This window comes from Artemia franciscana, chromosome 13 (assembly GCF_032884065.1).
Source record: "Artemia franciscana chromosome 13, ASM3288406v1, whole genome shotgun sequence".
NCBI lineage: Eukaryota > Metazoa > Arthropoda > Branchiopoda > Anostraca > Artemiidae > Artemia > Artemia franciscana.
This window is the reverse complement of record NC_088875.1, coordinates 34,212,121-34,234,203: the sequence shown is the minus strand read 5'-3', so window position 1 is coordinate 34,234,203 and position 22,083 is coordinate 34,212,121. Positions and strand designations below refer to the sequence as shown.

At 33.3% G+C, this 22,083-nt stretch overlaps 2 protein-coding genes across 3 annotated transcripts in view; one reads left to right on the top strand and one right to left on the bottom strand.

Moving 5' to 3' along the window:
• LOC136034852 (protein KRI1 homolog) overlaps positions 1 to 8,631 on the top strand; it is a 180,631-nt gene extending 172,000 nt beyond the window's left edge. Inside the window, exons 11-12 of the mRNA XM_065716319.1 lie at positions 7,507 to 7,667; positions 7,976 to 8,631. Of these exons, the coding sequence (XP_065572391.1) occupies positions 7,507 to 7,667; positions 7,976 to 8,579 (765 nt within the window). The 3' untranslated portion in view covers positions 8,580 to 8,631. The remainder of the gene's footprint in view (positions 1 to 7,506; positions 7,668 to 7,975) is intronic.
• A 6,466-nt stretch (positions 8,632 to 15,097) lies between these two features.
• LOC136034850 (cyclin-Y-like protein 1) overlaps positions 15,098 to 22,083 on the bottom strand; it is a 36,495-nt gene continuing 29,509 nt past the window's right edge. Inside the window, exon 7 of one of the 2 annotated variants that reach the window (XM_065716317.1) lies at positions 15,098 to 17,062. In XM_065716317.1, coding sequence (XP_065572389.1) covers positions 16,780 to 17,062 — 283 coding nt within the window. In that variant the 3' untranslated portion in view covers positions 15,098 to 16,779. The remainder of the gene's footprint in view (positions 17,063 to 22,083) is intronic. The other variant, XM_065716316.1, reaches the window with a different exon arrangement.

Below are 22,083 nucleotides of genomic sequence, written 5' to 3'. Positions count from 1 at the left end.
GTAATATATTTATAAGTATAGTGCGTAAAAATTGAAAATAAATCAAGCCTCTAGAATAAATATAAAAATACATTATCAACTATTTCTTCGCTTTTAAACAAATGGGCTCAGATTCGTCGGATACAAGGCGCAGTATTTCAGGCATTCTATAATGAATAGCTCTAAATAAAATTTCTTGGTCGACATGATAATAACTAAAGAAGCTATACATAAAAAATAAGACTAAATAATGTATGTGTCACATATGTTCTCAGGAATCGCCTCAGGGTCTGAAACAAATCTGTACTAACAGTCTCGCTTTAAAAAGGAACAATAATAGAAAATAAAACTGTTCAAACTTTTAACCCACAGAATAAATAAGGCCATGCAAACACCAAGAGGAGGCTTTTAGATCAGCACCTCCCTTCCCCGCACCACTCGCCTAAATTTCCGTAATCTTTACCCTTTCTACTATTTCTAATATTTTCTGTCTAATTCCCGTAATTTTAAAGATTACTACTATTTCTCTAGAGTTCCCTTTATTTTCATATAATTGGTCTGTTTTTGTTGTTGTTTTTTTACACCTGCATATAATTCTTCTTTTCTTAGAATAGTTCCCGTTCATGTATATAATAGTCCCAAAGTAGTTCCTAAAATAGTTTTCCTTTCATGAAATAGGAAAGAAACTAGTACAAAAAGCTTGTCAATTAAATTTGAGGCCGATCGATCATTAATATCCGCTGTTTTGAATTCCTCCAATGAGTTGTTTAGGAAACAGGCGTATCTCAATTTTAGCTTTTAGAATTTATGACGATGGTACTGTGAATGTTCCAAATGTGATTAATATCAACATTCACCGGTGAATGTCCCAAATTCCTTTTTCTCTGCTTCTATCTGATTAGCTTTACGAATTCAGTCTTGCGAATTCAGTCTTTTGTAGGCTTTGATGGTAAAAGTTAAAGTTAGGTTAGGTTACATTCGGTTAAATGAGATTATAAATCTCAGAAATGGTTTAAAAATCCAAACTAACATGTCATCATTAAACCTTGCATAAAACTTGAAAAGTTGAGAGGCAACGCTGTCTAACTCAAAGAGAAAAAAGAGATTTCAGACATTCACCGGTGAAAGCCGACATTCGCCATCACGGTAACAACGATATACGTTTTCAAAGTATCGATATAATCGATGTTGAACGCTTCTGGCACTGTTTTGGAAAATCGAAATTACAAAAATATCAATGCACTCCCTTTTCAATTTCACGCATTATTTTCCAAATAAAACTTTCGATACAAAATTAGAAACTTAGAAATAAATTCTTTGATACACTCCATTTCTGCTTTATGTTGCATATACTAGTTTCGGTGTATTATTTTTCTGCCCTCCTATGATTTTGATAAACCAGCGAAAAAGGGAAATTTTACTACTGGTTTTAGCTGAGATTTGTTTTATCATTTATTTTTTTTAATTCAATAGACACGGTTTTTTGGACTAAAAACACGCTGAAAATTGGACGGGGGTTCGTTGAAAAAAGGACAGTTTTCCTAATTTTTCAGCAAGTTTGAATCCTTCTCTAAGAAAAAGTCTTATATATATATATATATATATATATATATATATATATATATATATATATATATATATATATATATATATATATCATGAAAAGAGAAATCACCAATGCAACAGCACAAACACAAAAAAAAAAAAAAAAAAAAAAAAAAAAAAAAAAAAAAAAAAAAGACAGAAGGAGAAAAGGAAGACTGTTTTCCTAAATTAGTGATTAATATAGACCAGCACTTGAATGAGGCCTTAACCCTACACATCCATACAATCACATAGGTCAAACAGCATAGCCATACACAATCAACCATAAAGAATAATCCATGGACAGGCAGTCATGTCGTCAATAAGTATAAGTCGTCATTTACCAAACAATATAAACAATAAAGACAAATAATTCAGAGGCAACAACCCAACACAAGGGCTCATCAGGAGAATACACTTGCCTATAGGGTTTCGGCACTTTATATTCTCTACCCAGTCAAGTGTTGTGCCTACCACAGAATATCCATGGCATCCCCGTGTCAGGTATCACCCCCAAAATACATGCCTATGAAAAAAAAAACAGCAAATGTAGAACAACCAAGTAACACCAAAACAAGATTATCCTGTTAATATATTCCTCTTTTTAGCAACAATAGGTAAACTAAATATGATAAATTTTACCAAATCACAAATATTAACACTTTGAAAAAAACCTGAATGAACTAAACAATTATATAATTTGTCTTTACCATGTGGCTATTTAAAAAAAAAAATCCGCTCTATTAGAATCACAATTCAAAATAAATGGCGCTGCATCGTCATTTCGCGAACCTCCGAAATTAGCCGAAAATTTCTTTAAGTATTTCCAGATAATTCTTTTGGTATTTATTTAAAAGTTCGTTATAATGAAAACTAAATTTTTTAATTGCCAAGTTAATTTATTTGTAGAAAAACCTCTTAATATCAATTTTTGGCTTAAGATTTTACATCTATTTTTAAAATCAATATAATTACTACAAATCCTTGCATAACGAAGTAACTGTGAGAAAAACGCCGAATATGTGATATTTGAGTGTATATTACTTTCAGGGAATGGGAAACTAATCACTTCAAAATCAAAATCATCCGTTTATTATGCATTTTAAAACTTAATTTATTATTATCAGAAATATTAATATTTAAATCTAAGAAATGATCTTCATGACCAGCGCCATGACTAGGTTCAAGAGTAAGCTCTGATGGATGTATATTTTTAGAAATATCAATGAAATCCTTACAATTTAAGACCAAAATATCATCTAAATATCTTTTATTATTTGACAAAACATGTTTTAAGTTATTTGGATTATTATTATCCATCATATATTTATATTCTAGTTGACTTAAAAACAAGTCAGCTATAAATGGGCTGGCATTCCCCCCCCCCCATGGGAATTCCCACGATTTGCTTGTACAAATCACCACCAAATCTTATATAAGTATTGTATAAAACAAATTCTAATAACTGAAAAATCATATCCAAGCTGTAACATCTCAAGTTAACTGTAGTCTTAAAGCAATTTGTCTATATAGCTTTTTTATTATAAGTGTCTATTTTTAAGAACCTTTTACTAGATAAGAGGAAAGATTTCTTGATAACAGTTTTTAAATTATCTAACACTAAATTAAGTGATAAATTAGTATACATTGTCGCAAAATCGGAAGACTCAATTCTTTTAGCTGAAACCATTGTTAAAGAATCTATCACCTGCAGTGAATTATTAACACTTCAATATGGATTAAAATTCAAAAAATTTTTAATACCAGAACAATAGGTTTTGAGTTTTTTTAACAATTTCCTTTAAAATTAAAGAGAGGTCAGTAGCAGCAATGCGGGTTGGACATTTAACTGCTCCAGCAATAAACCGTGGTTTAGGGGGATTCTTATGAAATTTTACAGTCCAATATAGGAAAGGGAAATTTTTATCATTGTCGTTTATTTTAATATTAAAATTTTCTGAAAAGTATTTCTTTAGTCTTTTCAATTAAATTCTCATCCTCTAAATTTACCTTTTCGTAAACATTAGTTGTGCATAACTCCCTTTTTAAGATATCACAATACAGCTTCTGACAAATTATGGAAAAATTATTATTAGCTTTATCCACTGGCACAATTACAAATTCATTCTGTAGATTAGCAATTGCTCGTTTAATCTTAGCATTATAAAATAATGATTTAGTGTTACTATTTTTTAAGTTAGAATATATTTTATTTCTTATTCTACTAATAATTAAATTCTTCCAACTTTGAAAACTCTCTTTATTTTTATTCTCTTACTTACACCACTTATCAATAAATAAATCCAAATCATTTTCCAAGCCATCAAGAACACTCGATGGTTTCAGATGATGAGAAAGACGGAAATTAGCCCCTTTATTCATTATAATTTGAAGATCATCTTGCTTTATTATTGACAAGTCCCCTGTTATAACATGTTTGTAAATAGGATTGACAAATGGGCCAAGTTGCTTACAGTTACAAACCGGTTTCCAATTTATATCACTATCTAATCTTTTAAGTATTAAATTATAATTAAAAATAATTTGCCCAATAGTTTTTGAAAATTTATAAGTTAAAACTGGACTGTCATTATAATTCAAATTACTAGGAAGGGCCTGTTTCACATCCCGCTGATTTAAAATTTCTGGTAAATTAATATCTTCAATCTGCTTACAAGTAAAATTAATAGGTAAATATAATCTGTTATCCTTATTACCAATCTTATCAAACTTTTTCTTTTTTGAAATAAATTTCGTTTTAGTTAGAATGCAAATTGTATCACATATTACTTTAAAATTATATTCAAGAGCTGTATTATTCTTAACAATCCAGAAAAGTTTGATTAAATTCCTCTTGGATAAATTATTTAGACATTTTATTACAGAAATCATACCCCTAGATTCAAGTAACTGGCATAGATCTATAGAAAGCATATGTAAATCTAATTCATTTTTTCTATTATTTTTCCTATGTCCTCTCGGTCGTTTTTTACGTTTAGTAGGACAAGTAAAAGAAGGATGGTCCATAAAACCATCAATACATTTAACAACAACCTGAGACATGTCACCATATTTTGCTACACGATCATTTAGCCCAAAAGGATAAGCTGTACCAAGAGTATGGATCCAGAAATCCTCCTGTTTACGTAGTCTATTATTCTTCTCTTCTTTATTTAAATTTTCTAAAATTGTAACAGTTATATCTGATATGGAACATTTACCATTATTACAATGCTGAACTAGATAGTTATTAGTTTTTTCATTATTAACTGTTGTCTTGTGTCCAGAAAATCTTTTATATATATTATTAGTTGTTTCCCCCACATATTGTAGGCAGCATTTATTATATTCTAATAGGTAAATTACATCGGTTGTTCTACAATTAACATTACCACGTAACTTGCAAGCAAGATTGTTATTATACAATGTACTCTTAACAGAAGTCCGTGGGATAAAATGATCTTGGCAAAGAAAACAACGACTCTTACACTTACTAACTTACAAAAAATCATTCCGAGTTCCGAGGCTAATATTTGTGTTTTGTTGCATTAAAAATTATTGAAAATAAATCCAAAGCAAACCAACATCCAAATCAAAGTCCAAAAAACATGCCAAGGTCAATAGGTCAATAAATACATAAACAAAAACATGAAAGAACATGAAATTTAACAATATCAGGTTAAACACCTGGACCAGGGTAAAGGTCTGTCGGGGAGAAAACTAAAAAAAAATTTCCACTAGCACTGGATCCAAAATATATATATGTATATATATATATATATATATATATATATATATATATATATATATATATATATATATATATATATATATATATATATATATATATATATATATATATATATATATATGTATATATGTGTACATATGTAATATGTATATATACATATACATATGTACACGTATATATATATATATATATATATATATATATATATATATATATATATATATATATATATATATATATATATATATATATATATATATATATATATATATATATATATATATATATATATACGATAATTCTGACTCGGTGAATAGACGGTTATGAGACTAATGAATACAATGATATAAGTATCTTGTCTAGTTGGTACAAATTAAGACGGCAGGGAAACCTACTCTCCGTGTTTCTTGTTTTTCAATGTCTCAAAGAAAGAATTAGAATTGTCAAATTTATACTTCCCTGCAAAGTGTAAGAGAATCATCTCTTCTTTCCCCATTTTTAAGGCTGTTAAGTAGATCTTGATCTTACAAATTTGGAGGAGTCAGTCTAGATTATCGCGGAAAATAAAACCTCGCTTACAAGAAATCTAAAATTAGAATTAAACCTGACAGATCTTAGCTAATCCTTCTTTTTGAAGCATTAATACTTGTCTTTTCTTTTGGCTTTTTTTATATTTGACCCAGTAATTGGGTCTCAATCTGGCAAAGGTTTAAGAAACACTTTTCATTTCATGAAGTTAGGGATTTATAAAATAAAGAGAACAGAGAAATTTGTAGGCTTTTTTGCGTGTATGTATTGGATTAACAACGTTTCTTTGCTACTAATTAAATAAAAAAAGAAAAATTGTTTCAACTAAAAGTAAGGAGAAACATTAAAAATTAAAACAAACAGGAATTTTTACTTATGTCAGGAATAACTTTAGTGTATGTTCTAGGAATAACTTTAGCGTAAAGAGCGAGATATTAAGGAGGGGGAAATCTCCCTTATATACGTAAGAATTTCTGTTCGTTCTAAGTTTTAATGTTGGTCCTTCCTTTCAGTTGAAAAAAACTTATAACTGAAAAATCTATCAGTTGAATATCTGTATACATAGCCAATAGCCAATACTACATGTTAACAATGGGCAAAGTTCATAGCTTGCAGCCCTTCTTCCGGGGGCTGTGGAGAGTTACTTCATTCTAAAAGACATATTTGTCGTATCTTTCGACTATGCTGAACAAAATAGCTATCTCAAAATTTTGATTGGAAGACCTTGGGAAAAAAGAGGCGTGGAAAGGGGGGCTAGCTGCCCTCCAATAATTTTGGTCTCTTAAAAAGGTAACTAGAACTTTTAGTTTCCGTTCAAATGAGCCCTCTCCTGGTCACTGGATCATATAAGACCTTTGGTTCGATACGATCACCCCTAGGAAAAGCAAAAACAAATATACACGCAGCCATGATCTTGTTTCTGACAAAAAAAAATATGCAAAATTTCCACTTTTTTTTTTTTTTTTTTGTATAGGAACGTGAAACCTTTTCAGGGGTTCTCTGATATGCTGAATCTGATGATCTGATTCTCATTAAGATCACTCGATGATTTAAGGGTGTTTCCCTCTTTCAAAAATTGGGCAAATTTTCTCAGGCTCGTAGCTTATGATGGTTAACATTAAACTTGATGAATTTTATATCTTGAATACGCATCGAAATTTGATTCTTTTGATGTATCCATTGCTATCAGGACTCCGTTTCTTAGAGTTTCGGTTACTAATTAAGCTGTATCGCCTTTTACTTACAGTTCCTTGCCATGAACTGTTTGATAAGGTCTTTGTGTCGGCCCTGATGTGTGTTGCTATAGCTGAGTTCGAACTCGTGAGTCCCGTATTACGTGGCATCTTGGCAATGTGAATATAATTCCGAAATTGGAATGTGAAAATATCTCCCGATATTCACTAACGTTTTTTAGTCCAATCAAACACGTTCGCAGTATTTTTTATTGTAGGGGGGGGGTGTCAGTAATAAAAAAAGGGGGAAGGGGCCGATATTAAAAAAAAACTAATTTTATTTGATAATTGAAATAAGAAGTACCCACATTTTTAAATCAAATTTATGATTTTGGGGGACCGAGCCCTGAGCCCTTTCTCTTCCCCCTCGCTGCATGTGTCCCTAAGTCCAGAATCATATTATTCAGCCGTAATTATCGTTTTGGTTTTTAGATTCTTGCTGCGCGAGAAAAAGAGTTGAATAAATGGTGTAGTGTCAAGAAAACTTGTCAATACCGAGCTGAAGAAGAAGAAGAAATGGACGTTATGGCATTCAGGAAGAAGGCGAGCAATATTTTATTCAAAAAAAAAATATTGCCATCTGTTTTTGAAGAGTAAGTCACTTTCAGTATCTCTCTCTCTCTCTCTCTCTCTCTCTCTCTCTCTCTCTCTCTCTCTCTCTCTCTCTCTCTCTCTCTCTCTCTCTCTCTCTCTCTCTCTCTCTCTCTCTCTCTCTCTCTCTCTCTCTCTCTCTCTCTCTCTCTCTCTCTCTCTCTCTCTCTCTCTTTCTCTCTTTCTCTCTTTCTCTCTCTTTCTCTCTCCCCTCTGATTCTTTTTTTTTATATTTCTTTTGGACCTTGAAATACAAATGACTTGCTTCTTCTTGTCTTCAAATATTTAATTAAGCTTGGTTTTCTTATAGAAACGTCGACGAAATCTTGGAAAAAGAGCAAGAAGAAAAACGGCAAAAGAGAAAGAAGAAGAAGAAAGACCAATCAGTTTCAGAAGAATTAATGATAACGGGGGAAAATGAAAACCCGAAAGAGCCACCGAAAAAGAAGAAGAAAAAGAAAAAGAAGGGACAAAAGGGTGAAAAGGGGGAGATAGATTTACATACAGACAACCTAAAAGTGAAAATGGATCTAGTAGAAAAAATCGCAAACGTTGTTGAAAATAAACCTAAATTGGAAAATAAAAATGCTGCCAAGTTTATTGAACCGAGTTCTGAAAATAAAATTATTTCTGCTGGAATTTGCAACAATAAGAAGAAAATCAAGAAAAAACTGGAGCGATCTGATGTAGAAGATCAGGTGATAAGTGAATCAGCTGAGTCTGTTAAAGTAAAACCTTCTATTGAAGCCGATATAAAGAAGGACAAACTGCAAAAAGTGTCACAAAAGAATAAAAGAATTAAAAAAAAGAAGAAAGAAGATTTCAGTATGGGCCTAAGTGATGATAGACTTAAAGCGTATGGATTTAATCCAAAAAAATTCAAAAATTTCCAGAAATATGGAAAGAAACCATAAAGAGAAAGGAGTATCTAATCGTTTATTGTTGAAAATAAATGGCTCAAAACTATTTGTTCTCCATTTATCCTTATTTTAGATAGTTTATCTTGACCCTGACATGTTAGCATCAGTTTATTACGGGGGGGGGCAAAATCTTGGGGCCGATAACTCAAAGTGATACAATGCGCTATTTTTCTGTCTTTGTGTTTGACTTGATATTAGAAGTTCAATTCAAAAAATTCATAGAGGGGAGTTCACGAAAAATCTTGTTCCCAGTCTTGGCTCTTGCATCAAGAAAGCTATTTATTAAATGAAAGACTTGAATAGTTTATTCACGTCCAATATTTTATATTTAAGTTAACGCTAGACTTACCCAGACATCCTGTTGGGGGGGGGGGGGTGCTACTGCCAAAAACGCGTATATTTTGTAGTTTTCACTTAACATTATAAAATTGTCTTAGGGAAAACAAAAAGGTAATGAAATCACAATAACCAGGCTAACGCGCATTTTAAAGAGCCAGTTTTCAGTTTTTTTAACTTTTTCTTATAATAATAATAATAATAATCTATCTTTAACCCGCTGCAAAACAACAAACTCAAGCGGAGTACTAGGACAAAAGAAACATACAGAAACTTCAAAATACACAAATATAATGCACAATTACTAACGGCAAAACAATCTAATTAACGGGTCAAAAACAACCTAGAGAAAAAACAGCATTATCAACTAAAACAGTATTTAATCTTTCAAATGACTCAGTAATATCCGTAGCACCATATTTACTAACAATGGCATGATTACGGTAAGAACGAGGCAAATAAAGAATATATTTTAGGTAACGAAAATACATCACTCCAATTGATTTTAGTTGCTTCTTCTGGAGCAGAGGATAAAAACCAGACATAAATAAAACGGAGTGGTCACAAAATGTACTATAAAGACGGGCGAGTGTTCGACGTGAGTAACGACCACGATTAGCGACGAGTGTCCCGTAGCCTATCTGAAGCTTTTGTTTAATGTTGACAAGAGCTTTTACACGGAGCCCAGAGAGCGTACTGCAAATATGGATACCAAGCCACTTGATAACATTCACACATTGAATTGAATAAGATCCACATGGCAGTGCAAAAACTGTAGCTGGTGATTTTACGTTGAATGCCTGATACTCACATCAACATTCAGGGTCAATCCGATATCAGAAAAAAAGACGAGAAACGAGATCAACTGAGTGGACCAGGCCTGGTCTCGTTCTGCTAATCAACAATATATCATCTGCGTAAGCAACGTAGGAGATATTGGTATAGTCTAGGAAACATGCAGATTTGATATTAATCAACGCATGATTAAAGCACATTTTGAATAAATATGGGGATAATACTCCACATTGACGAACGCCTGACTTGACAGGGATATTTCCAAAAACACGTGACTACACCTTCAGTCTAACATAAGCATCACCATACCAAAAACACAATAATAAAATAATTGAAGAATTAAATCCTGATACAGCGAGAGAATGCCAAAGCTGGACATGGCGAATAGAATGAAATGCCTTAGCTAAGTCAAGGGTACAAATGTGAAGTTCATGACCGTTGGCCTGAGCATCATATACTAGAGTAGCTAATGCGCGATGAGCATGTTGACAACCAGTACGTGATTTGAATCCGAACTGATTCACATCAAGGTCACAGTTTGTATTGATATATAGCAGAAGAATATATTTAAATACCTGACTTGGATTGCAGGCAACTGTGATTGATCTATAAGAACTGCAATTCAAGGGGGCTTTTCCGCGTTTCAGAAGAGAAATGACAGTTCCGCATAAAAATGAATCAGCAACAACGGAAGATGACAAACACATCTGGAAAAATAATTGTAAATGCGAAATCAAAGCAACTGACTCTAAATTCAAGTGATTCACACAAATACCATCAGAGTTCACTCTTTTTTATTTAAGTTGCTTTACACCATTTAGAACAGCCACAAGGGAAACAGGAATAACGTGTTTTTGTTGGACATTTGTGGTCAAGAGTTTAGAACAAAGATCTGTGAAAAAAAAACCGCACATTATAACTAATTGCATCAAAAATTCCTTTATAATGATTCAGCCAAGCGTAAGTAGAAATACAAACACTACTGTCAGTAGGACAATTCATCTTGGTTGAATTGATTACACGTCTCCAGTGAGTTGCATCTTTAGGAAACTCAGAGCCGTTGTAGCGAACGCTACGTAAATACCATTTAGAATGCAGCTTAAACCTTTGTTTTGAATCAAATACATGGCCACTCTTTGGTCGGCCGCAGGCGATCCAAATGGTCAGCCACTATTTAGCACGGTTCTTGACGGATTTTAATTCAGGATCTTCCTTCCAGGCAGAACTACGGGTATTAGAACACACTCAGATCAGAGGCACAGCAACTTCTTCAGCGCGTTTTAAGCATTCAATGATACGGTAATAATAGATATTCAAATCCAAACGAGCTAGAGATAAGAAAGTACCAGTACATAGCAGGTAAAATTGGACTTGCACATAAGCGAGGAGTCCGGCTAGAGTAGTAATATATAAAACATTATTAGCATTCGACTAATCCCTTTTGTAATACCACTTCTTTGCACTTGTGCATGCCAAATTATGGCTATTTTGATTCACAAAAAGGGTAATGGCTATGGGTAAGTGGTCATAATCGCGTTCATCTTCTTCCACGCGCACTGTCGAACAAGATGTAGCAGTAGTAGTAGATGTAGTAGTAGAGCAAATACAATCATCAGTATTAGATAAAGCCCCATTATTATGAATGTAGCTGTAATGGAGGTCTATTTCCACGATTCGATAATAATTTAGGAGGAAATCTAAGCAATAGGTCAGCACGCGTGGACTGGTTAAGCACATCACAGTTGAAATCACGGATAAAAGGCCATTTGTAGCCACGCTTTTCTATGCCTTTGACAAGATTCTTCACAGAGGTGCACGCGCTGGTAAATCGAGTGAGGGAAGCAATGTGTTCTTGGTCACATTGCAGGTAAACATTGATGAGCACACAATCTCCAATTTTTATTGCAATGAAGTTGTCGTTAGATTTATAAAGGGAAGGTGAAAGATCCGACAAACTTCGCTTAATGATGCAAAAAAGACTTTCAAAATTAAAAAAGACTTTCGAAATTAGCAAATGCGTATTGTGGTGGGACATTAGGTATGATCTCAGCTTGGTAATATGGGACCCAGAGTTCAAGTTCGGCTGTAGTTCGACACGGCAGGGCGATGCAAGGACCTTACAGCAGTCAAGAAACATCGTTAGTGCAGTACCTACATGCACACGTTGTCAAAATACCGTGTTTACTTTTTTTTTTATTTAGGACAGTCTGTATCATAATAATATTCAAGAGAATGGGGCTGGTCATCCCACCTCTCGGATATGCCCCTTTCTATTATCATAATTCTTTAGGGTTCAACCAAAGAGGGATAATTCCACTTTATAACACTTTTAAGTAGAGCCTTTTCGGAATTAAACTGTTTCTATCAAATCAATAATTGGAAGGTGAAGACTCGGGTGTCCCTTTTTTGCTTGCTTTATCCTGACGGCTCACATCTACCTTCGTTAAAGGCTTAGAATACTCAGTAAAAGGTCATCACGGCTGGCTCCTTGTCTAATGTTTTAAATCAATTTTACCTTATCTCAGCCTGATGATTATATCAAATATAAAATATTCGCTATGTTCTGATTGCGAATTAACAATGGCTAAAAGACACAAAATTGACTTTCTTTTATTTCTATTTACCTGACTTAAAGGTGGTTTTTGGCGTTATCTGCGTTCATGTCTCATAAGTGAACAGTTCAGAGACTAATTTGACCGAGTCCATGGCCCGAAGATTTGTTATTGTGTTGAGTCCCAATCTTCTTCTGGAAATTTTCCTGTAATTTTAGCTTTATATGTGTTTCAATGTCTAGTGGGTTTTAAGATAGAATCCTTAGAACAGGGTGGGAAGGGGTTATAATAAACGATTCAAAAGGGGATTATGATGGACATTCATTTAATGGATTGTATTAATTAACACAGAAAGTCTATTTCGTAATGAGTTTGATGCTCGGCACTGGCGCTGCGACTTGGTGCTGCAATGGGTTGAGTTGTTAGTAATCCATATCCAGTCGGCCGTCCTGGCCGAGTGGATTGGTGCGCTGGATTCAGAACCCTTTATCTGAGAGGGCGAGGGTTCGAATCCTGGCGTACCCAATCATTTAGTTTGGGACGTGGGTCAGTGGTGTGACTTTGTAAGCTCAGCCAGAGTCGACCCAGCTCTAAATGGGTACCTGGAGAAATCTGGGGAAGGGAAACAGGAAGGGTGTGCGAAAGCACAGGATGGTTGGCCCCCAACCCCCCATTGCACTTCCTGGCTGAAGGGCCAAGAAACGGAGATCAGCATCGCCGTTAGGGACTGTTAAGTCTAATCCCTTATTCTTTTTTTTTATCCAAATCCAACTCTAAAACATTATTTTGGGTATAATGACATAAGAAAGGGTTTCGACATTTTATTTCATTTAGTTCTTACTTTAAGATAGTCCATCTAACTGTATATTAAGTTTAGACTCACTTAAAAGCTTTAACGTTAAGACCTTATAAATTGTAAGGCATGGACTTGGTCATATTGACTCAACTGAAGTAAGGTATCGTCAGTTAGGTTAGGAATTTTCTCTAAATTATCTTTTTGGGAAAAAATAAACCCTATAAGAGTATCAAACTGACAATTTAAATAGTAGAGCAAACTTTGAAAAAAGGAAGAAATACTCCCCTCTATTGCAAATAAAATCCGCTTGAACGACATGGTTAGCTGATACGATTACGTAATATAAAGAAAAAAATATTATTTGCCTACATCTTCTCTTCTGTTTTATTTCTGCCCTCCTCCCCCTCTCATAGATTCCTACATGTTTTCATCGGCTAAGCTCATAATTTTAATTGTTTCTATGTTGATAAGAGTCATAACCAGAGTTGCAATCCACCTCAAGTGATGGGCTAGAAACGTATCTCAATCTATCCCGTTTTGGGGTGAATTGTCAAATCAAACACAACTGTTATATCCGTTCTTTACATACAACCGTCTATCTACACAAATTTTGATCCTGTGGACACGCTCCACCAACTCCACAGAATTTTTCAGAGAATAGGAGAAACTTATGAAAGTGGAAATTAGTCCTATTGTCCAAAAGAGAAATCCACAACTTCGTCTAGCATCTTACCCCTTTCTTTGAGCCAAAACTGCTGTATACTTGTCTTTTCAGGTACTTAAAATACAGGGGAGGCTGATGCTGTTACCAGTAGGCCTAACAGCTTAAAGTCAACTAGCCTACTTGATCTTCCATAATTTTTCTCAGCTAACCTAAGCCTACTCTGTACAGACTAAATTTTGGTTCAAAATTATGCTTGGGAACCAAAAAAATGCGCATTCATTATCTCTTTCACAGAAATTTCAGCTTTAACCATATAATATTATCAACTATCCAATTTTCTTTAAAAATTTCTTTTTTGTTAGAAAATTCATCAGACGCTACGCTTTTAGTGGCGCCAGTTTACCGCATATTATGTTAAATTGATGTTATAAATTAACCGGATGTTATATACCCGGTATTATGTTAAATCGCTGTAGATCCCACTTTTATTCTCTTTGGCTTTTTCCTTTATGCCAGCTTTCACCTTCTTTTTTAGATAAATGTAAAGTGTTACTTGCTCCAGGTTTATGGAAGGGTTTGCCTTTGGGCGTATAGGGGCTTAAAGTTCAAAAATTTTCTGATAAAACAAAAACTTTTTCCCTTCTTTGATATAAAATTCCAGAAAATTTAGAGAGGGGTAAGACACACAAACAGATCTAAAAACAATCTGTAAACATGACAAAAATAGTCAAAATCCTAGAAAAATCGTTGGGGATTTAATTTCACGATAACTTTAAAAAGTAGCCGAATAATAAGCAAGTTTCAACTAATTACGGAGAAAATTGTCAGAGCTCCAAAAATCACCGGCTTCTCCCAAAACTCACCTATGACATTATTTTTTTTTTCATTTGTCATTTTTTTTTCTGAATCGCGTTTTTCTCTTGCAAAAAAACAAATTTATAGCTTGATAAGAGACGTTCAACTAGGACTTGATTCCAATTTAAACACAAAGTAATTTAATTCAAAGATCTGGATATCAGTAATGTCCCCAGTCCCAAACTATAAGATACTACCATCATCAAAATTTCATTAATCACGATTATTGGTGCTAGCATGCTCGGTATATACTCGTTGAACCTCCTGGCTCGAATCGCCCGGCCCCTCCAAAAAAAGAAGAAAAATAAGCATATTTTTTCTATAATTCCTATTTTCAGACTGGTTTTCATCGGTTTTCAGACTGGTTGAAAGTCCCTAAAAGGGTGTAATTATTACTTTTCGAACAACGTTAAATATGTTTTCCTAGAGTCACAGCACAAAATCACCCCCATCCCTGTAAATATTTTCATGTTTGGCCATCGTTTTGCCTACTCCAGTGGGAAAATGAAGCAACTTGTACAAAGGAACTTTAATAACTTTAAAGAATTTTGACACCACAGCACAAACAATACAACACAGGGCACTTCGAAATTATATAAAAAGAAAATAAATGACTGAACAATATAGTGAAAAATTACCACAGCTTTTTACAATTAAACCCCCCAAAAAACTTGTTAGGTCATTAAAGCCTCACTAAAGCCATTTTGGGTCTTTTTGCAGTAAGATACTATTTGATGTCATGCTCATGTAGACCTATATCTCCCTTAAACTTTTGGCAAATCAATAGTAAAGAAGTTTTTGGGCAAAAAATTATAATTAAAATGAAATGAAAATATTGAGAAATAGGATAACCTGTATGTTTCGGCTTCACATCCGAGAGCATTTATCAACAGAAAAAAAACTAACTTAAACTAATTAAAACGAAAAGACGAGAAAAAAAAACAAATGATGAGCAAATAAAAAGAAAACAAAAGAAATTCGCATTTCATAAGCTATATTTTTATCCTTGTTTTTAGTAATTTCCCGATATGAATTATCGTATTCGTATCGAGTTTTTCTGTTAATGTATTTCAGCTATTAATTGTTGTTTTCTCGTTGGTAAAGGCTTTTGATGTGAAGCCAAAACATTCAAACTTTATTCTTATTTGTACAAAAAGTTTTTTTATTTTTGAAAAGTTGCATGTCTTATTAAAAATTTTACCCGTTTTCAATATTTTCATTTTATTTTAAGTATAAATAGAAAGGCAGTGAGGTCTATGATATTATTTACCAACATAATAAAGAACATATTATTTACCAATGCAAAAATGCACATAATTTCGGCCTAAATATATTTTCGGGTCGTCAATTATAATATTAAAAAACATAATAACAAACATTATTATTGGAAGTCCCAATTTGCTTTTGCCCAATGATTCACTCCAACAGTTCCAGTGCACATATATACATGCGTATAAAACAGGGCCGAATCTAGGGGGCGGGCCAGGTAGCACGCCTGAGGGGCAACAGAACAAACCAGAATTGTTGTGATTATGGGAAAAACTGTAATATTTACAGTAGTGATGGTGCAGCAAGGAGAGGGCAAATTTTACATTCCCACCTCCTGCCTGAGAAAAACCTAACTACAGCTCTGATATGGAGCACAGTACCGAAAATATTGCTATGACTCAGAAATCATTTTCCACTGCTTATCGTTTGAACATTCCAAAATTTCTTATCCGATAAGATTGGCAAAAATTGGCGAATAGGTTACGCCTCCTAACCCCGGAAAATACAGGATTACTGAGATAAGTAACATCATATTTAAGCAAAAACTCCAATCTTTTCGAAAATGGAAAAAATATGCGAAATTAATTGCTGAGAACAAAAAGAAACAGTGATTGATAAATGCGACATACCTTCAGGGGTTTGTAAATAAGCAATGTGTACAACGTGTTTAATGTTGTTATTCCCCTAGCTGCGTTTCAGTTGACAAGTTGCCAGATTGTTTTTGTTGTTATCTTTTATGAATTACAACGAGATAACTTACTATTAAGCGATTAAGGGATACTTATAGTTTACTACCATATAAAGACCCAAAACGCCTTTAGCGAGTCTTCAAATAATTTTTCAAAAAATACAAATTATTAATTATCAAAAAATTAATTAATTATTTTTTAAAAAATTAATAATTATTTAAGTCTTATCACAGGAATTTCAAGAGAGAATAGCAATACTTCGTCGAGAGACATTGACATTGTCCATACTATTTGAACGTTTTAGGCCAATTTGTAGGCCATCACTGGTGATTTTATCTTCACACATTCGGGACATGGCTTCCAATTTGGTAGCCTTCTCTTTTGTCAATGGCTCACAAGGGAAATTGAGTTCGTTGGCTTCGGCTAGCGTACGAAGATCGAAATAGTATTTGGCGTAGACACTTGAAGGTATATTGATATTAAACTGGAGGAATTCCAAAAAATGTCTCTCTAATTCATTCCTAGAAGAAAGAAGCAACATCTTTATCTTTATTTTTTACATTTTTAATTAAATTAACAGCAGTGAGTAGCAAAATTCGGTTCTTAAATAGCTGTATCATAGCTGCGATGTTCTTAAACGCTAAAAACAGAATCCTTACACCAATAAAGGAATTTTATTATATCAGGAATTTTCAGTTTCTTACTCCACCATATTTACTTTATGTATCGTGTGGGAGAAAAATAAAATAAATAAATAAAAATAAATCTGAACTTTGGTTAATTTTACCACTAATCTCAGAAGTTTTCTAAACGAAAGTTTACGAACAGTCATCAAGGGATACCGTATCGTAAATAGTCCACAGCACCACCCACATCACAAAAATTTGAACAATTAGGCCTTTAAAAGAATTTTGTGGGTTGTTGAACCAGTCTCCCGAAACCCTTGTCTGATAACCTTCCACTCCTACATGTTTAACTCGGAGCGTTATTAGATGTATTCAATATTCTGCTCCCATTTGTTTTCCTTTTCTTGTGGTTTTATACAGTTTTAATATTTTTTTTTTTGATATTTTATAAACAATATTATTTTATATACAGTATATATACATGTATTTATTTTTATATACGCATTTATTTCTTTATGTATACAATATATATGTTAATCAATAAGCAAAATAAAAAAAAAATCAAGATACCTATTTCCAAAAATAGAGCAAGAAATTAAAAAAAAAAATTGATTAAGGTTTTAGATCTAAACTAAAATTCAGTTACCTGCAGCTAAATCATTTGCCATTTTTACTATATTTAAAAAAAAAAATAAAAATAAATAATCACTCAATAGCACACCCACATCACAAAAATTTGTACAATTAGGTCTTAAGAAACATTTTGAGGGTTTTTGAATCATTCTCCAAAACATTGTCTAATAACCTTCCACCCTTAGATGTTTCACTATTCATCTGTAGTTCTTATCAATATTCTGTTCCCTTTTTTCTCTTTTATTATGGTTTTATATAGCTTTCATATAGTTCACTAATATTTCTTAAGCTAAGTGTTTCACGTCAATCCATAAGTAAATATGTGAATAAAACTTTTTAAGATCGGTATATCCAAAAATGCAGTAAGATATCCATGAAAATTTTTTTAGTATCGGTATATCAAAAATAGTGTACAATATCGGCGAAAAAATTTTCAAATATTTTCATAGACCGATTCCTCTGAGTACTGAAAACACCAGACTTCAGCAGTTTCTCTTCAGTAAAATACAATTGCAACCATTTGAATTTTGATTCAGGTTTTAGATCTAGATCAAAATTAGAATTCAGGTATCTGCAGCTAAACAAATTTTTCTTTTTTTTCTTTTCTTTTAATAAAAATACACAACATCCCCACAGTTACGCCTAAATGATCTGACATTTTTCAGACGTCTGAGGTAATTGATAAAAAGCGGTTACTCATCTGTTCTAAAGGGAGAATCAGCATAGTAATGTAAATAAAAAGGATCGAAGTGTGAATAAACATAAATAACCCTCCTGGTCCCTCCGCCCTTGAGCGCAACTCAGCAAACGAGTTCAGGCAATTCTTTCTCAGGTTTAAAATGGCAGATATATTATAGTAACAGGAAGAAGAAATGTAGTTTGCTACTCGTTATTCCTCCCCTAACCTTGTTGTACCAAATGCTTGACATACAGCGCAGGGTTTGATCGCTACTGCAGCAAAGTTGGCAGACAAACTTGCCACTGGTCCCTGTGAAAAAGACCCAGCAACTGAAACGTCAATTCGACGCCCTGTGGGCCAGCAATGCCCCTGGAGGATCTTTATAATTTTCTTATCTTTATTCCTTAAAAATTAAACACAATATACCAAAATAGCAGGAAGACCAAGTAAAAATATAGGATGTAATTTCCTATTTCTTCTCTAATTAAACTTTTTACTCCTATAGCCCAGCTTTGGTTTCAAATCTTCATTTAAAGGAAGACAATTTGCAGTATTCAATCCCATCTTCAAAAACGTATCTTCGTCGAAATAAAGATCTTGGAGTTTGACTCAAGTTGACTTATGTGTGCTCTTTGTTTATTTCGTATTTTATTTCTTGTCTACATATTATTCTTTATCTAAACTTTTGTTCCAATCTTTTTTTCACAAAATTGAACAAACTTCCTAGCATAGACCCAAAAATACAAGAAAATATTAGGCTATGAACACTTTGAGGAAAGGCATCATACAATCACTCTCTTCCAGAAGTCAACAGAAAATTGGCCAGCTGAAGTTTCGGAGACCCCGGTAGATTAAGAAAAAAAACTCTCTTTTTTTAACTTCAAAACGTTTTTTAAAATTTAATATAAAAATGCCACCCTACAAGTATAATTAAAATGAAATGCAAATATGATAATGTGTAGCACTTTTAATTAATACAGTGAATATTGAAAAAAAAACATAAAAATATGGGAGAAATAAACACCAATGGTATAAAAACAAAGAAAAACGAAAAATTCCTATCTGATATACTTTATTTTTGTTTTTAAACAAAATAGCATTTGTTTAGTGTATCAGATGTGAGTAATTCTCTTTTTCTCTTTTTAGCATAAATTTTTTCCTTATCTTTTTATGCGATTTTTTAGTATGTGTTAGCTATTTAATCTAATTGTTTGTTGTTTTTTTCTTTCTTTTCCGGTCAATTAAGGCTTCCAGACGTGACGCTGAAGTACTTGGGTTTTTATTAGCATATATATATTTACTTTAACTTAATATATTTACTATATAATTAGTATATATATATATATATATATATATATATATATATATATATATATATATATATATATATATATATATATATATATATACCTTTCTAAAGTTTAATATAAAGATATGGTCCTGCAAATACAATGATTAAGGTACACTCCATTACATCACCGCTTATATTGCTGCCTGCATATGCTAGTTCAACTAATTAGGCCAATGCGCTATACTAAGCTCCTTAAAACGATTCAAATTTTAATCTTACCATGAACAAAATATGATTAGAGTAACTAAAATAGAGTTTAAATGACAGTTATTATAAAAATGAGAGTTTTAGAAAAATTGTTTTTTGTACTCCATCCCCTCAAACTAAGGAATTCCTATCGATAGTGCTAATCCGGTTTCATAAACATTAATCGGGTCATGAGCTATTTGAAAACGTCTTTACACATTTTAACATACTCAAACATCCTAAATATTTTTTTAAACGCTTTTTAAACATATTCAAAATACAAACGTCTTTTCTCACTCAAAGAAATAGTTGAGGAATAGATTCTTTTTTTTTGTGTATATGAAGCATATTTGTTTTATCTCTTAGATGGATGGTCAAGAAAATATTTAAAACATATTAAACATCAAAATATACTATGACCTCAATTCGAATAAACCACAACTTGTTTCACAACTAGCCATATTTTCAAAACCCGCGTAGTGGTTCGGCGCCCTTTTTAATGATTTGGTCTGGCCTCTCAGTTTTTCTTCCAAGAGGAGTGAGGCACTGAAACAAGGACCTGGCGTTTTAGGGTTTCCTCTGGACGTTACATTACAAGGCAATTCTTGATTATACTTGACATTGTCTGTTTTTGTTCGTACATCTTCATGAGCCCGTGGTTGCTGATTTGTTGCGACCGTCTGATGTTGAAAATAGCCTTTCCATGCATTTCCAGTCCAGAACATCTAGTCGTCGTTCTTCCCCTGCCTTCAGTGGCCAGGCTTCGCAGCCGTATAAGATTACAGAGCGTACGCACGCCGAGTATAATCTGAGTTTTGTTTTTTGCTCAATTTCTCGTCTCGACCACGTACGCATTTGCCCTAAAGCACACCAGACTTTGCCGATCCGAACTTGGACTTCATTCGATGCTCCACCCTTAGCATCCATAAGTGCTCCTAGATATTTGAACTCTTCGACTCTGTCAATAGAATCTCTATTAAGATGTATAAAAGAGTTGGTATCATTCTTAGTCGATAAATATTTAGTTTTCGAAATGCTGATTGCGACACTTGCAATATCTGCTGTAGCCGCCACTCTTTTTATCATTTCTTCCACTATCAGTGCTGAGTCAGATAGGAGAGTACCTCCATCATTATATTCGAGATCACCAACGCCTTCTTCGGCTGAAAATATCACGCAATCGGATTGTGAAGATTTTTTTTCAAATATACGCGATAATTTCTTTTTCGAATGTAGAAATGGAAGAAATTTGTTGCTTTTGATGTAATATTTAATGTTCTTCATATCTCGAAGGTTATAACAGAACTATTTTTGTTTAAACAATCGTTCATTTATGAAAATCGAGAAGATGGAACACCATTTCAGTTTTCCTACTCATCTCCATAATTTATGGTGTGTAAAGTACTGCCATTTCAATTAACGTGCTCTACAGGTCCTGTATTAGTGAGGAAAATTAAACATGAAAAAGTACATTTTGCAGGCCCGATTTTTTTTTGGGGGGGGGGGTGGAGGGGGTGCTCCTTGAACTCATTTCTGGTGGGTCCCCAGCCCTGTGTGCCGCTATAGCATCCTATATGTCCCAGCAATGACATTTATGATAAAGTTTATATTATTTCCAGCGTGATCCATCGCGTACTTTTGAAAAAAGGTTTCTTCACAATCCGATCTACTGCGAAATTGAAAAGAATTGGGTACGTTTGGCAGCCTTGGCGAACACCATATTCTATTTCAAAAAGTTCTAACATTTCACCATATACTCGGAGAGTATCTTCATAATAAGTATGAGCAGGTTGACTAATTTAGTTGGGACACAATCTTCACGTATTATCTACCCAAGGATAGGCAGGAACATAGAGTCAAATATGGCAACAAAGTCGAGAAAGATTCTGATGGTGTCATGTTCGTGAATGAATCTATGGCGGAAGAGGTGTCGCAAAGTGAAAATATGATCAACGCACCCCATCTCTGAGCGGAAGCCAGTCTGGTTCTTTCTTGTCCTTTGCTCTCCTTCCTTTCTGAAACGGTTTATGACAACTATTGCAAAAATCTTCGCGGCTATGCCAATCA